At 40.3% G+C, this 12,641-nt stretch overlaps 1 protein-coding gene across 6 annotated transcripts in view; it reads left to right on the top strand.

The window, feature by feature from the left end:
- LOC104926109 (histone deacetylase 4) overlaps window positions 1–6,432 on the top strand; it is a 116,333-nt gene extending 109,901 nt beyond the window's left edge. For all 6 annotated transcript variants that reach the window (XM_027277486.1, XM_027277483.1, XM_027277482.1 and 3 more), the window contains 3 exons: window positions 517–601; window positions 810–951; window positions 1,316–6,432. In XM_027277486.1, the coding sequence (XP_027133287.1) occupies window positions 517–601; window positions 810–951; window positions 1,316–1,355 (267 nt within the window). In that variant the 3' untranslated portion in view covers window positions 1,356–6,432. The remainder of the gene's footprint in view (window positions 1–516; window positions 602–809; window positions 952–1,315) is intronic.
- Window positions 6,433–12,641: the final 6,209 nt, after the last annotated feature.

Here is a 12,641-nt window from a genome sequence, read left to right as displayed (position 1 = left end):
TGTATGCATCTGTGTACACTAGTATGTGTCCTTAGCGTGGGACAGAGTACAAAGCACACATTGTAGTTTGTGTCAAAGAGTAGCAAAGCTCTTGGTGAGTGGGAGGAGGTGTGCATCTGCAGGCCTATTTTCTATTGTGTCAGCAGCTCGAGCTTGTTCCCCACCTCTTGGAGTGATTCAACACTGGGATGTGGTCCTCAGTCAAATGTGATCCTGGAGGGTAGAGGTTTCTGTCTCGTTTCAGTACAGCGTTTCTTAACACCTGTCAGTCACATATATAGCACTACATATGTGGCCGTATCCACTATATTGACACATTTAATACACTAAGCCGAGGTTCCCAATAGGCAAAAGGTTCAGTGCCAAGTTGTTTGGCAGTTTCATTTCAGCAAAAATGTCTTAAATGGTCTGGAAGATGTGGCTAGTGGGGAGTGGAAATCAAGCAGGGCTGTTTTTTGCTTTTGGTAAAAAAAAAAAAATGTGTTTTTTTGATGTTATTCTTTCTGTTTGTTTCAGTTGGACCCCATTCCTGACGAGGTGCTACAGCAAAGACCGAATGCCAATGCTGTTCACTCTATGGAAAAAGTTCTTGAAGCTCACAGTGAGTGTATTATTTACACATAGACACAACATGCATCAGCATCTACAGTATGTGATGTACTGTTTAAGTTTTTTGTTTTTAATTTGGAGCATTAAATAATAAATAAATGCAAACCCTGTTGAGCCACACACATCAAATCTGTCAGCAGTAGTAGGGCTAGTGAGTACTGTGTGTTATCAGGCGTTTACTCTGTTCTGGTGTTTTGTAGGTAAATACTGGCGCTCACTGCAACGCTCTGCCTCCACGCTCGGTTGCTCGTTGAGTGAAGCTCTTCAACGCGATGCAGAAGAAGCTGAGACTGTCTCCGCTATGGCTTCGTTGTCTGTCGCCAACAAGCACATTGGAAAGAGGTACATTGTGTTGTTTTTGTTAGTAGGTCTCAGACTGGTATCCATTAGTGTAGGTTTAGTGTAGTCTAACATCAATGAGTACCGCTCTCCAGGAGCCGCCGCTGATTGCCTTCGTCAACTTCTTGGTGACGACAAACCTCCAGGAAGTGACTGTGCCTGACTTATTTCTTAGGCGGGTACAGTCACTGTAAAACCACAACATGTAGATTTTACAATTCAGTTTAAACAAATGAAAAACGTGTTAAATAGTGAGCTTTAGTGGTGCTGGTTGGAGGATAACCAGCTGCTGGTGGTAGCTTCATAGCTGGGAGCTTGCTATTTACTGTACAGACAAGAGACTGATGAATGTTATCTTTTTTCTCAGGGCTGAAGAGGAACCAATGGAAGAGGAAGCTCCTATGTAAAGAAACATCCTGAGCCTTTGACCACTGAGACCAGTCATTTTTAACAGTGTCCTTATCCAGTCCGTGTCAATTTAAATGCCGCTCTCGTGTCTCACCCATGCCATATCAACATGGCATGTTATTGTGGGAGAGAACAAGCAGAGCTGACAAAAGTGGTGCTCAAAGGAACACTGAAGAGGCGGGATGTATTCACTGATCAGCAGTGCACAGACTGATCAGTATAAATGTGTCGCATTGTCTCTTCAAGACCTTGGATATAAGAGGATTGTCTCAACCATCCCACGGTGACAACCTCGACTGACAGTGCTTTTAAAACAAGAGACGAGATGTACTTTTTGAATGCCAGTCGGAACCATACACAGACGTTCTTCTTTTCTTATTATTCTGTTCTTTCTGTGCTTTATCTTTATCTTCTCACTTTCTGATGTGATTGTAACTCTGCACTATGGATGAATCATTCCTGCTATTTTGAGGTATCCGGAACAAAGTGGTTGAATTTCCTGCAGCTTTCCAACGTGGTTGAAGATTACAGATGAGAGAGGTCAGCATGTGTTCTGATTACAGTGAAAGACTGTGCATTCGTGCCTTTTTTTCAAACCTGGTGGATTTTCTGTTGAACTCTACTGAAAGAGCTTTGCCTTAAAAAAAAAACAGATTGGGGAGCGAGGCCTCTTCTCCCTAACCCCTTAAACATTTCTATCCTGGCAAGCCATCCAATGCCTGCATGTTGTTGGCACATAGACTGGAGGACCTTGGCATGTTTACCTATAATTCTCTGCAAGCAACCTACTGTCTCTCTCTCCCTGTACCTCCATCATTTCTTCCCTCCGCTCATTTTTAATCTCAGTTTAGAAGGTAGTTCCCAGCAACAAGTTGAAGGTGGTTCAGTTTGAAAGGAAGTAAAGGTGGGATTAGTATTACTCAGTGTAACCGTGTATCAGACCTGTTGCCAGAAGAAACCTCTTAGACAAGCATCTGAATTATTTTATTTTTTAAGTATGCGTTAATTACCTATACGTGCTTATCCTTTAAATGGTTAAAGGGTTCTGACTTTGGGCAAGAGGCATGGCTGACACAGATGGACAACCCTTCATATGTAGTAACCTAGCCTGCATGTCTTTGAACTGTGGGAGAAAGAAGAAGAGAAAAGAACCCGCAAACTCCACACAGAAAAGCCACCCACTCATTTTAACCATCAAAAACAATTAATGGAAAATAATTCAACTTTCTCAAAGCCCTTGAAGCAGCGTAAATCACATCTTGACAACACCAACTCTTCTAGTTTAGTAACATGCACTCTACTAGAACCATCCTCTTCATACTGTATGTAGTTAGACAATAATTAAACCAAAGCATGATGGACTTTAATCTCTGTAGAGTCCATTTTTTTTACATTACAATAAAGGATAGAGAGGAATTAATCTCATATGGGCCAATTTGTTGAACCAGCCCTCTCTTTAAGACAACTCTGTCTCCGTGGTAACAATGACCATACCACCTGGGATTTTCCAGTGCCGCACAGGCTCTCACAGCTGGTTTAACATCTTTAGCCTCTTGTTAAGCACATCTGCTCCCCAAATGTCAAATGCTGTGAGGCAGGTGTGTGTACGTCTGTGCATAGACAGCGGAGCACAAGCTGCTCTTTATAAATATTCAAGTGTATACACATATTTTTATAGTTTCTTTATTAATTGTCCATTTCTTGTGACTGGTGATACAACCAGTGGGACAAGCCCATGCATAATGAATATCCATGCAGCTTTGTATAGCACATGTAGCTCTGGATTCTGTATCCTCTTGTACGGTCGGGTGAATTGGGTATAAATATCTTTAGTATTGAAAAAAACAGGACTAAAGGTTATCAGAGCCCAACCCTACTAGCCAAACTACACAACACACCAGCCTAGTTGGAGTAGAATTTGGTTTGTTTTGGCATGTAAAACACTTAAATGTCTTTTCTTTTCTTTCTATGTTCTTTTAAAAATTGTACACGTCTGATAAAACACACTCAGTGTGCAAAGGTTAACTTCCTGTCTGTAACCATCCTTCCAACTTGTGTTTGGCCCCTGGGCAACTACCTTCTCTCATCTTTGTGTCATCTACAAGCAAATCACATTTAATGTATATTTTTCAGTGGAGAACAGGAAAACGGAGTGCTGTGGTTTTTACTGTTGTTTACTGTACATAGGACATCGATCTCCTGAGTATTCCTGCCACATGTTTGTCAATGACTACTCTACTTTTGTTTCTTTTTCCTCTCATTTGTCTTTCTTTTTTCAGTGGACTCCAGTGATTTCTTTTTCTTTCTTTTTTTTACTTTTTTTATATGCTTTCCTGTTATTTTGTTCATGTCCCCCTCACTGTCTCTCTGTTACATTGTAAAGCTGACATACTTCACAACAGGTGAGGGTTCTGATTCTGTTTTTAGTGGACATGACATGACTACGTTTTCTGGGTTCAGGGTTTTTGTGGGGGGATTGGGATGCAAATGTTTCTACTTTGTATAATGATGGACAATTGTGTATTTACTGTTTGTTCATAGTAGATTTATATATAAAAAGAAATGAGTATATTATATATATATATATATATATCTATACATAATGAAATACTATGACCTTGTTTTTTTGAAGTTGGTATTGAAAAACGATACTTTCCATGGGTCTTACTTACAGTTGACCCTTTTTAGGGTGTTTCTGAAGGCACCATGTGTACTGTCCTTGGTTACAGTTGGTTACGTGTTCAGTAGCATTTTACTGGTTGTATTTTTGTCTTTCAACACTGATGACTACTTTTTGGCTTCATTCATTGCATCGGCACCATGCCATACAGTAGGTGTGCCACTGCCCTCTGCCCCGTTCAGCCTTGCATATTCATGCACATGTTCGTACCATTCCACACTTTGTTTTTCACTTTGTGTGCAGATGTTATTGTAGAAAACACTGGCACTTGTCAAGTCTCAGTGTTTAAAAATGTGAGACTAAAATTCAAAATCTGGATTCTGAAGAAGAAAAAAATTATAAAATGGGATGGGTGGATTTGAATTGGAATGTGGCCATGCTATTCCCTCATTTTAAAATCCCTCTGAACGGCCTTACAAATGATTTCACAGGATCATCACTCATGTCCTTATCTGACCAAATGTCCTCCGTTTTAATTTAAATCAACATTCCTTGAAATTCATCTAGTTTACATGTTTAATGCCTCAGGGTTTCAGGGTGGCCTGTTGTTTAGCATACTGTCCTGTATCCAAAAGAACACAGTTGTTTGATCCCTGCTGTCCTCACAGAACACCAGAACACCAATCCAGCAGCTTGTTGCACCAGCTGTCATCTGAGTGTCCACTAAATCTCACAACATATTCAAACTTAGCATAGTTATCACATAAATTATTACTAAATTGTGATTTATGTGTTACTAAAATAAAAGCGATTGCACCATGGAGATAACATTACAACATAACTCTAAGTGATAGCTAAATAGCTGCACATGCCCTAGGGTAGGTGTAAATCATAAAATGTCAGGATTATGCTCACTAAATATAAAAAAGCCAATTTTCTGCCACCCAGTTACATTTGTTTCATTAATTGCAGCCATGTTGCAACACTGTTATCCAGTAGACACCCTATTGATATATGATAGTTCAGTATCAAACTAGCCAGCCAGAAGATAATGTGCACTGTAACCATGACAGTGGAACTCTTTGATTGTTGATTGGCCAATTGCCTTATTTCTGACTTTGCATTCAAATTAGTAATGTCCAATCCTGGTGCAATTAATTTTAGTCACTGATTGACCATCATGTCAAGTTTAGACCCTAATCGAGGAGAGAACTTGCACATAGCTGGTGTCACCTCGTCTTATATAAAGACATATATAAGAAAATATGATCCCGTTGTCACATCTGGATTTATCTTTTCTAAAAATCTCAGCCAGACTTAAAGGAGTACATTTTATAATTTTGACTGAATTTATATGACCTCTACTCACAGAGTGATGCTGCTTCTCTTTGTAGATGGGCAGAGAAGTCAGTGTTAACTGTTTCATGCTTGTGTCATCCACCAATTTGTCAGTTTAAAAGAACAACAAGGGCAATGTGTGGGTTTGGATCCATGCTTGCAGTAAATTGTCTGCCATAAAGTAAGTTTTACACTGAGTACCCAAAAGAAAAAACTATGGTAGTAGAAGCATTGTTGTGCATCACATTTCTTTTGTTTTATTTAGTATGGTTTCAGTTCATAGCCATGTGTAAGATATGTACTTTTTCTGTACATTCCCATTATATCAGACACCAACACAAACATCACTTTCTCGTGTATATTTTTTTGTAATTTTGGCAAGGCTTGTTTCCAGAAACATTTTCACATGATTGTGATAGGTCATGCATAAAGAGGTATTTGTGGTTGGAATATGAAAATGCTCAGGCTACCCTGAATGTCACCTTAACTTTGATACACTGACATCTCTGTGCATGTAAACACACTTGATGAGATGCTTTTTGGTAACCCCTCCCAGAACATTCCCAGAACCTTCGCACAGCAGTGCCAGTCATGGGGTTTCTACTGCTGAAAGCTTTGGTTTCTCAAAAGGAGCCAAAACTATCAATGTCTGGCTACTCTGGCCATCTGTCTTCACTGTTAGTCTTAACACAATGTCCAGTAACAAAAAAAGCACCAATGTTCCATTTTCTTATAATTTCCATTTATTAGGAGGGGGCATATCTTTTTGTTTTAACCCTCATAGTTCAGTCCAGCCAGGTCCGAAACTGTTTATTTAGGTGGCCTGGTCTGACTCCACTCCATTCCTCTTTTCTCTCTGCATGATCTGTATGTCCGCATGCACTGCCTACCTGCCTGTCTGTCTGTCCCATAACACATATCAGCACAAGAGCACTGAAGGACATTAGTACTTTCACTGTATCCAAACTGTCTTATCTCTTTTACTGCTTTTTTGTTTCTGCTGGGGAGGAGTTGGGGTGCTTTCCATGTTGTGCTTTTAGCTGTAGGATATGGAATCATCAAGCAAAGGCTTCGGTTGAATATTTTACAAAAAAGGAGTAAAAAAAAAAAAAAAAAAAGTATCTAGCACTTGTAACACAGACAATAGATTTTACTTTTTTATACCAGGCAAGATGTGACTTTGGTGGACTTTTGGGAAGACTTTTTTGTTCTTTGTCACATCTGGACTTATCAAAGGGCTCCATCCAGATGCCTGGTCATTACTACGTGGTTGTCCATTCCACTAAATAAGCCAGTTATCTATATGACCACTGTGGTTCAAAAACAAACAGTTCTAGGTTTACATATGTATAAAATGCATATTCTTTTTTTTTTATCAGTTATGTTTTTGACTTGTTCCACCATTGTTACAAAAATAGTAATTTTTTCTCGGGAACCTTTGCTCTAACATGTTGTCTTTGACATCACGATATAAAGTATTGTTTTGGAAAAACTGCAATGTCTGTTTTTTATGTTAATTATTAGTCGTTTGCTATTTATTGCAAAGAAGAAGCTGATTCATAGTCAGGCAAACAACATTGCTGTACTGTTACAGCAGATAGATAGTATGCACAGAGGTTTGTCACCATCATACGGGTTACTTTATATTTTACTGTCCTGTTGTTCAAGACAGCACTCCGCGGATTCAGCATTGTACTTTAACGTTGTCAAACTCAAGATGGACAGTTTTTTTTACAAAGTTTCAAAGGTCTTCCAACCTGAATGACAAGATATGACTTGAGGCAATTTGTTGTTGCAGTGCTCATTCTGGAGTTGCATCTATACAGTAATACTCCCCAAAACCTGTAATCAGACCAAGATTTGTAAAACTGGTGTTCTCCTTTAAATCCAGAGGGAGGCAGCATTGTAGGAATGGCAACATGGGCCCCCATAGTAGCATTGACTGGGATTAGCCACCCATTTGCAAAGGTCAAAGGTCTTAGCTGGTGTCCAAATAAACAGCAGTGAATCCCTGTTGGTGGTGGAACTAACATTAAGACAACAGTCCAAAAGCAAACAAAACCAATCCCGCCCAACCTCCCCTCAAATAAACATACATTCCACCATTTCCCTGTCAAACTCTGAATTTAGAGAGTAACTGTGCAAATACAGCAACAGCCTCAGGCTTTGTATGCTCGTCACAATCTCTGTAAATCATGGAGCTTTGAGACACGCACCGTCAAAGGCAAACGAAAAGGAGCACATCTCTGGCTCCTTCAGAGAATAAAGTTAAATGGAGACATGAGAGACAATATTTACCAACATACCAATGCTGTAAAGAGCATCCCTGAAGTAAAAAAGGATGACGTTGAAGCTGGGAATGTGACCTCTTTATGGTTCCTCGGTGGCTTGGTAATGCTCTAACAAACCGTGCGCGTGACACGTAGACTGCCCGTCTCACCTTTAGCTCACCGTAGGCGTCACCACGTTCGTCATCTCTGCTATGTAGCTACTCCTGCGACCCTGCAGTAAGGTCATGTCAGAGGAGCCCTGCTAGTTGAACTTTCCTCCTTCTTGAAGGCTAGCCCACAAGATGGCTGCCTCTTCCCCACAACAAAGGATTGAAATGTCTGTAAGGATTGAAATCTGGGAAACCCCCCCTATCTATTTTCCCTCTTGTTTCCCCACAGTGACATTCTGGTGTGCGGCAGCTCTCTTGCCCTGCTCGTCTTCCTGCAGCATTGGTCGTTGTCAGTTTGCTCTGTCATTATCCGGCCGCCGGTATACGTCAAAAAAAGGCCTCATCTTTCCAGCCGTGCTTATCACCGCACTTTTTAATTGCAGGTTTGACTGACTCGAAATGGCAATGAGGCTTTGGCCAGCTGCTCAGATGACAAATAAAACTAATTACAGATGAGCCATTAGAATCAGTTTTGGATCATCAACACATGTTGGATATATTTGAAGAGTTGCAACAGATAGACAACAAACATGTATGTTGCGAGATCATAGCGGTGGCTCAGTCAAGTAAAGTTCATAAAAAGTTGAGGAAATCTATTGGCAAGTCCGTTTGTAGCTGACTAAATTTCAAACAAATTCAGTATTTAACTTTAGTTTTCCCTTAACTTATTTTATTCCAAGCGTGGATTTGGAAACAATGAGAATGCACAAGTCTGCCTGTCCGTGACCATTTGCTGTTCTTTCCATTGGATGTTCCACCAGTCCAGTTGGGATTTTTGATCCATAGAGTATTTGAAAAGCTGTGCAGCATTTGCTTGTCTTGCTACTGTATGTGTTTAGTCTAGTGTTGAGCGTGCACCGACATCAAAAGGGTGAAGACACACGAGGCTATGAGGAACTGTTGCAAACATAACACTGAGTCTGGGTCACTGTCAGCTTGGATGTCAAAAGTGCAAGCGGTAGTGCAAAGTTCAGTAACAGTACACAGCACATGCTCCCGAGAATCCTTTGGCTTAATCTTAAAAAGAAAACCGTGCCTCAGGTTATTCCCGTGGTGTTAATCTCCATTATGGCTAACCTGTCACCTTTGTAAAAAGCCAGATCACAACTGGAGAACGTGAAGGACAAACAGAAGAGAGGCATTGGCACTGAAATTCTCCTTTAGGCTAAGCTGCTCCAGTAAAGACAACATGTGGAACACATTACCACATTAGATAGTGAATGACATTCCTTTCAAACAAACAGGAAACAAAGTCATCAAAATAACTATCTGTAGGTTTTTAAATATATACTCCATCATGTTCTTTTTGTATTTTAGGGTTAATAGATGGTAGCTAACCCTGACATGACGTCACTCAAGGTCACTGGTGACTTTGGTATATATCTGTAGGGGTACTGCTGCCCATAGGGTATCTCCATGTTTGAGAAAAGACAGAAAAAGCGCCTTCTTAGATGCCCCCTGTGGTTGATAAAACAAAGTGCCCTCTATGGTGATCTAAGCGATTCAATTTGAAATTTAAATTTTGTAGATGTTGGTAGATGGCTTTTGTTTGTTGTCTTGATCCCTACCACTAGGGTGTTCATCAAACAGTCTGAAACACTGTATGTGGACTATGGTTCATGAAATGCAAGCCATGATACTTTTTTTACCTTAAAGAGGAGTCTTGGAACAGTTGTAGTTTATTCAGTGAGTGAGTATTTTTTATAAATAAATATAAATAAATATTTTTTAAAAAGGAGGGTTAACATTTACTTGATTTATTTACTTGAAAATTGAAAGTGCAATGCCATTCCTCCTTTCTGTGAATATAAGTGGGTATAACAAAAGCTGTTCAGTTTTACGGTTGCTTTGGGTAAATAATTACATTTTGGCTTGAATTAAATTTAAGTGAGTCAACACTGCATCCTTGAAACTTCTCTTTTCACCTCCCATGAGTGAAAACAATGGTGAGTAAGTAAGCGTTGGCTCCTGAACTGATGTGAAGAGCAAATGAGGAGGGGGGTGTTGGCATGTCACCCCCTAAACATACCCAAAATCCCCCATCTCCTTCACAGTCTGGAGACAAATCAAGTTTCACAGCTGAAGGTGAGGAAGACGCTGGAACTGTTGCTGACTCTTAAAAGAAGTGGGGGTTTTGTTTTGTCTGTTTAAGTATTAGGATTGCTCTATTAGTTTCGCTGTCAATACGTCTGTACAAGCCAATGGCAAAGCCAATTCATTTATGTTTACAGCATGACACAGATAAAATGGTTCTTTTGGGAGCAGCACCACGGCGTTGTGCAAGGCCTCAAGTAATTTCTGGGTATTTGTTTTTTTTTTTGGCTTGAATTAAATTTAAGTGAGTCAACACTGCATCCTTGAAACTTCTCTTTTCGCCTCCCGTGAGTGAAAACAACAGTGAGTAAGTAAGAGTTGGCTCCTGAACTGATGTGACCCACTGACCTCTGCTGACCCTGGTGGTCATCACTGGTGCTAATGAAGAGCAAATGAGGAGGGGGATGCTGGCATGTCACCCCCCAAACATACCCAAAATCCCCCATCTCCTTCACCGTCTGGAGACGAATCAAGTTTCACAGCTGAAGGTGAGGAAGACGCTGGAACTGTTGCTGACTCTTAGGTGAAGTGGGGGAAGAAAAGAAAGGTCTAGATGCTGTCCATTATTCCTGCTTGATGATTGGCTCATTGACACGTTGAAACCAAATTACCTAGCAATATTAAATGATCAGGCTCACTGAATATCTGAGAAAGATAGATTTAGCATCTGTGTGATGATTACTGTTTTGTTTGTGTATTTGTGTGTTTGTGAATACAGTAAACAGTGATCCCTTTAAAAATATTTCCATGTTGGGATGACATCTTCCAGCTTGTCCTTCTTCTGAACTGGTTAGGAAAGCTGTAATTATTGTTTGGCTAACATCAGTGACGCTAAACTTAGATATTTTCTAACTTTGTGGCTACTGAGATGTAATAATCAGTGCTACCATTGCTTCAGTCTATACCTTCAGATAATGCCAGTACAGCCAGACAGAGAGGCTGGTGAAAGCTGATTTATTCAGGAGTGAATGAAGGAAACAATGAAGAATGAAGCAGTTTATAAAAAGTTGGTCTATCGTGTGTGTGTGTGTGTGTGTGTGTGTGTGTGTGTGTGTGTGTGTGTGTGTGTGTGTGTGTGTGTGTGTGTGTGTGTGTGTGTGTGTGTGTGTGTGTGTGTGTGAGATGAGACCAGATGGACAAAAGACAATGCCAGAAGCGAAGATGTGCTTTAAGGCTCAGAGCCAAGGGCCGAGTTGCACACATAAAGAGTAATGCAGTACAGACACATTCCCATACAAATTCTTCAAAACCACAAAAAGGTCTAATAGTGCTCAGTATTTATTGTTTGTCCAGATATTATTACTTTTTTTTTTTTGCCTAATTGATTTCTTTTTTAAACAGAACCTCGGCCAAATGTCAATCGAAACAATATGTGCAAACAAGAAAAGCTTTTATGATTGGACAGTTTGTCGCGGGAGACTCCTTAAATACGCTTCATATGTCACACTTGAATGGACCTATCTGCACTCAGAGGTATTTCACAGCCTCCATGTGATGGTCCCCCACGTTTTATACAGATGCAAAGCTCCTCAGTATCACACAAATCAGAAATGAAAGTTGAATGTCATCGACATCACAGACAAAGAAAAAAAAGTTAGGATCACACAGTCCAAGCAGGGCTGCTTTTACAACTGTTCCACTCCCTCCAGTCCACAAGAATAAGAGTGCGAGGTTTTGGAGGTGAGAGGATGACATCTACAGTAGCATTCAGTCAGAAAGATGCACAGTGAGCTTCAAAGCATTGAAAAGCAGAGCTATATTTCTTTGCACAAAGCTATGAATGCACCGATGATATGTGCACTAAATTTAACTTCTTCACATTTCACTCTACGTCGACACAACGGGAGTCCCTCTTCTCACAGTGTCAGTGACTGCAACACCAGGAGCAGAGAGGGAGGTCAAGGTGCTCTCAAGGATACTTTAACAGGTTTGAGGATGATCCCCTCTCCTGTCGCACAGTTTAAAAGTCTCTGTGTTTGACAAAGGCAATGTCACATTGTCACAGCATGTAAAGCCTCTCCAGGGTCGTAGATCCACTAGATGTTTGAGGCTATTAAGAGAAGAGGTATCATAATAACTGCTCTCTATCAGCAAAAGATTGTAGCTGGATCAGACAGAATTCAGGTGTTGAGGGTATATAGTTGTAGATGCAAACCCTCTCTGAGAAAAAAAAAACAAAAAACACACTAGCCCCGAGGCCTGATGATAATGCAGCGGGGCCCTCCTGTGCGGGATCAAAGTCTTAGTGGTCCCTGATTAAATGATGGAATGATGGAAAGGCGGAGAGGAGCTGAAGAAAAAGGCCAGAACCTCTTCTAATTCCTTTTCATCCAGGCAGCCTTGACAGCCGAGGCTCTGCCAAGAAGCATCTTACTCTTTCTCCACCATGTGAGGTTTTGTCTGTTTAAGCATCAGGATTGCTCAATTAGTTTCGCTGTCAATACTGTCTGTACACACCAACGCCAAAGCCAATTCATCTATGTTCACAGCACGACACAGATAAAGTGGTTCTTTTGGGAGAAGCACCACGACGTTGTGCAAGGCCTCTAGAGATTTCTGGGTATTTGTTTTACCATTGTTTCTAATAATTACCCAGCACATGTTTCAATATGTTACAGTACAGATATAATGATTTAAACACATACAGGAAGGAAATACTGAGGAAATGATCATGGCTGATGTTGGAAACACAACTAGAAAGACTAATCAAACAAGTGCATCTGAAAAAATGTTACAATAATTTGATAAAATTTAGATTATGCCAGTATAAATCGATTTCTATTCCAATTTTAT

This window comes from Larimichthys crocea, chromosome I, assembly GCF_000972845.2.
Source record: "Larimichthys crocea isolate SSNF chromosome I, L_crocea_2.0, whole genome shotgun sequence".
Classification (NCBI taxonomy): domain Eukaryota; kingdom Metazoa; phylum Chordata; class Actinopteri; family Sciaenidae; genus Larimichthys; species Larimichthys crocea.
The sequence above is the reverse complement of the archived record's forward strand: the minus strand, read 5'-3'. Positions and strand labels throughout refer to the sequence as shown.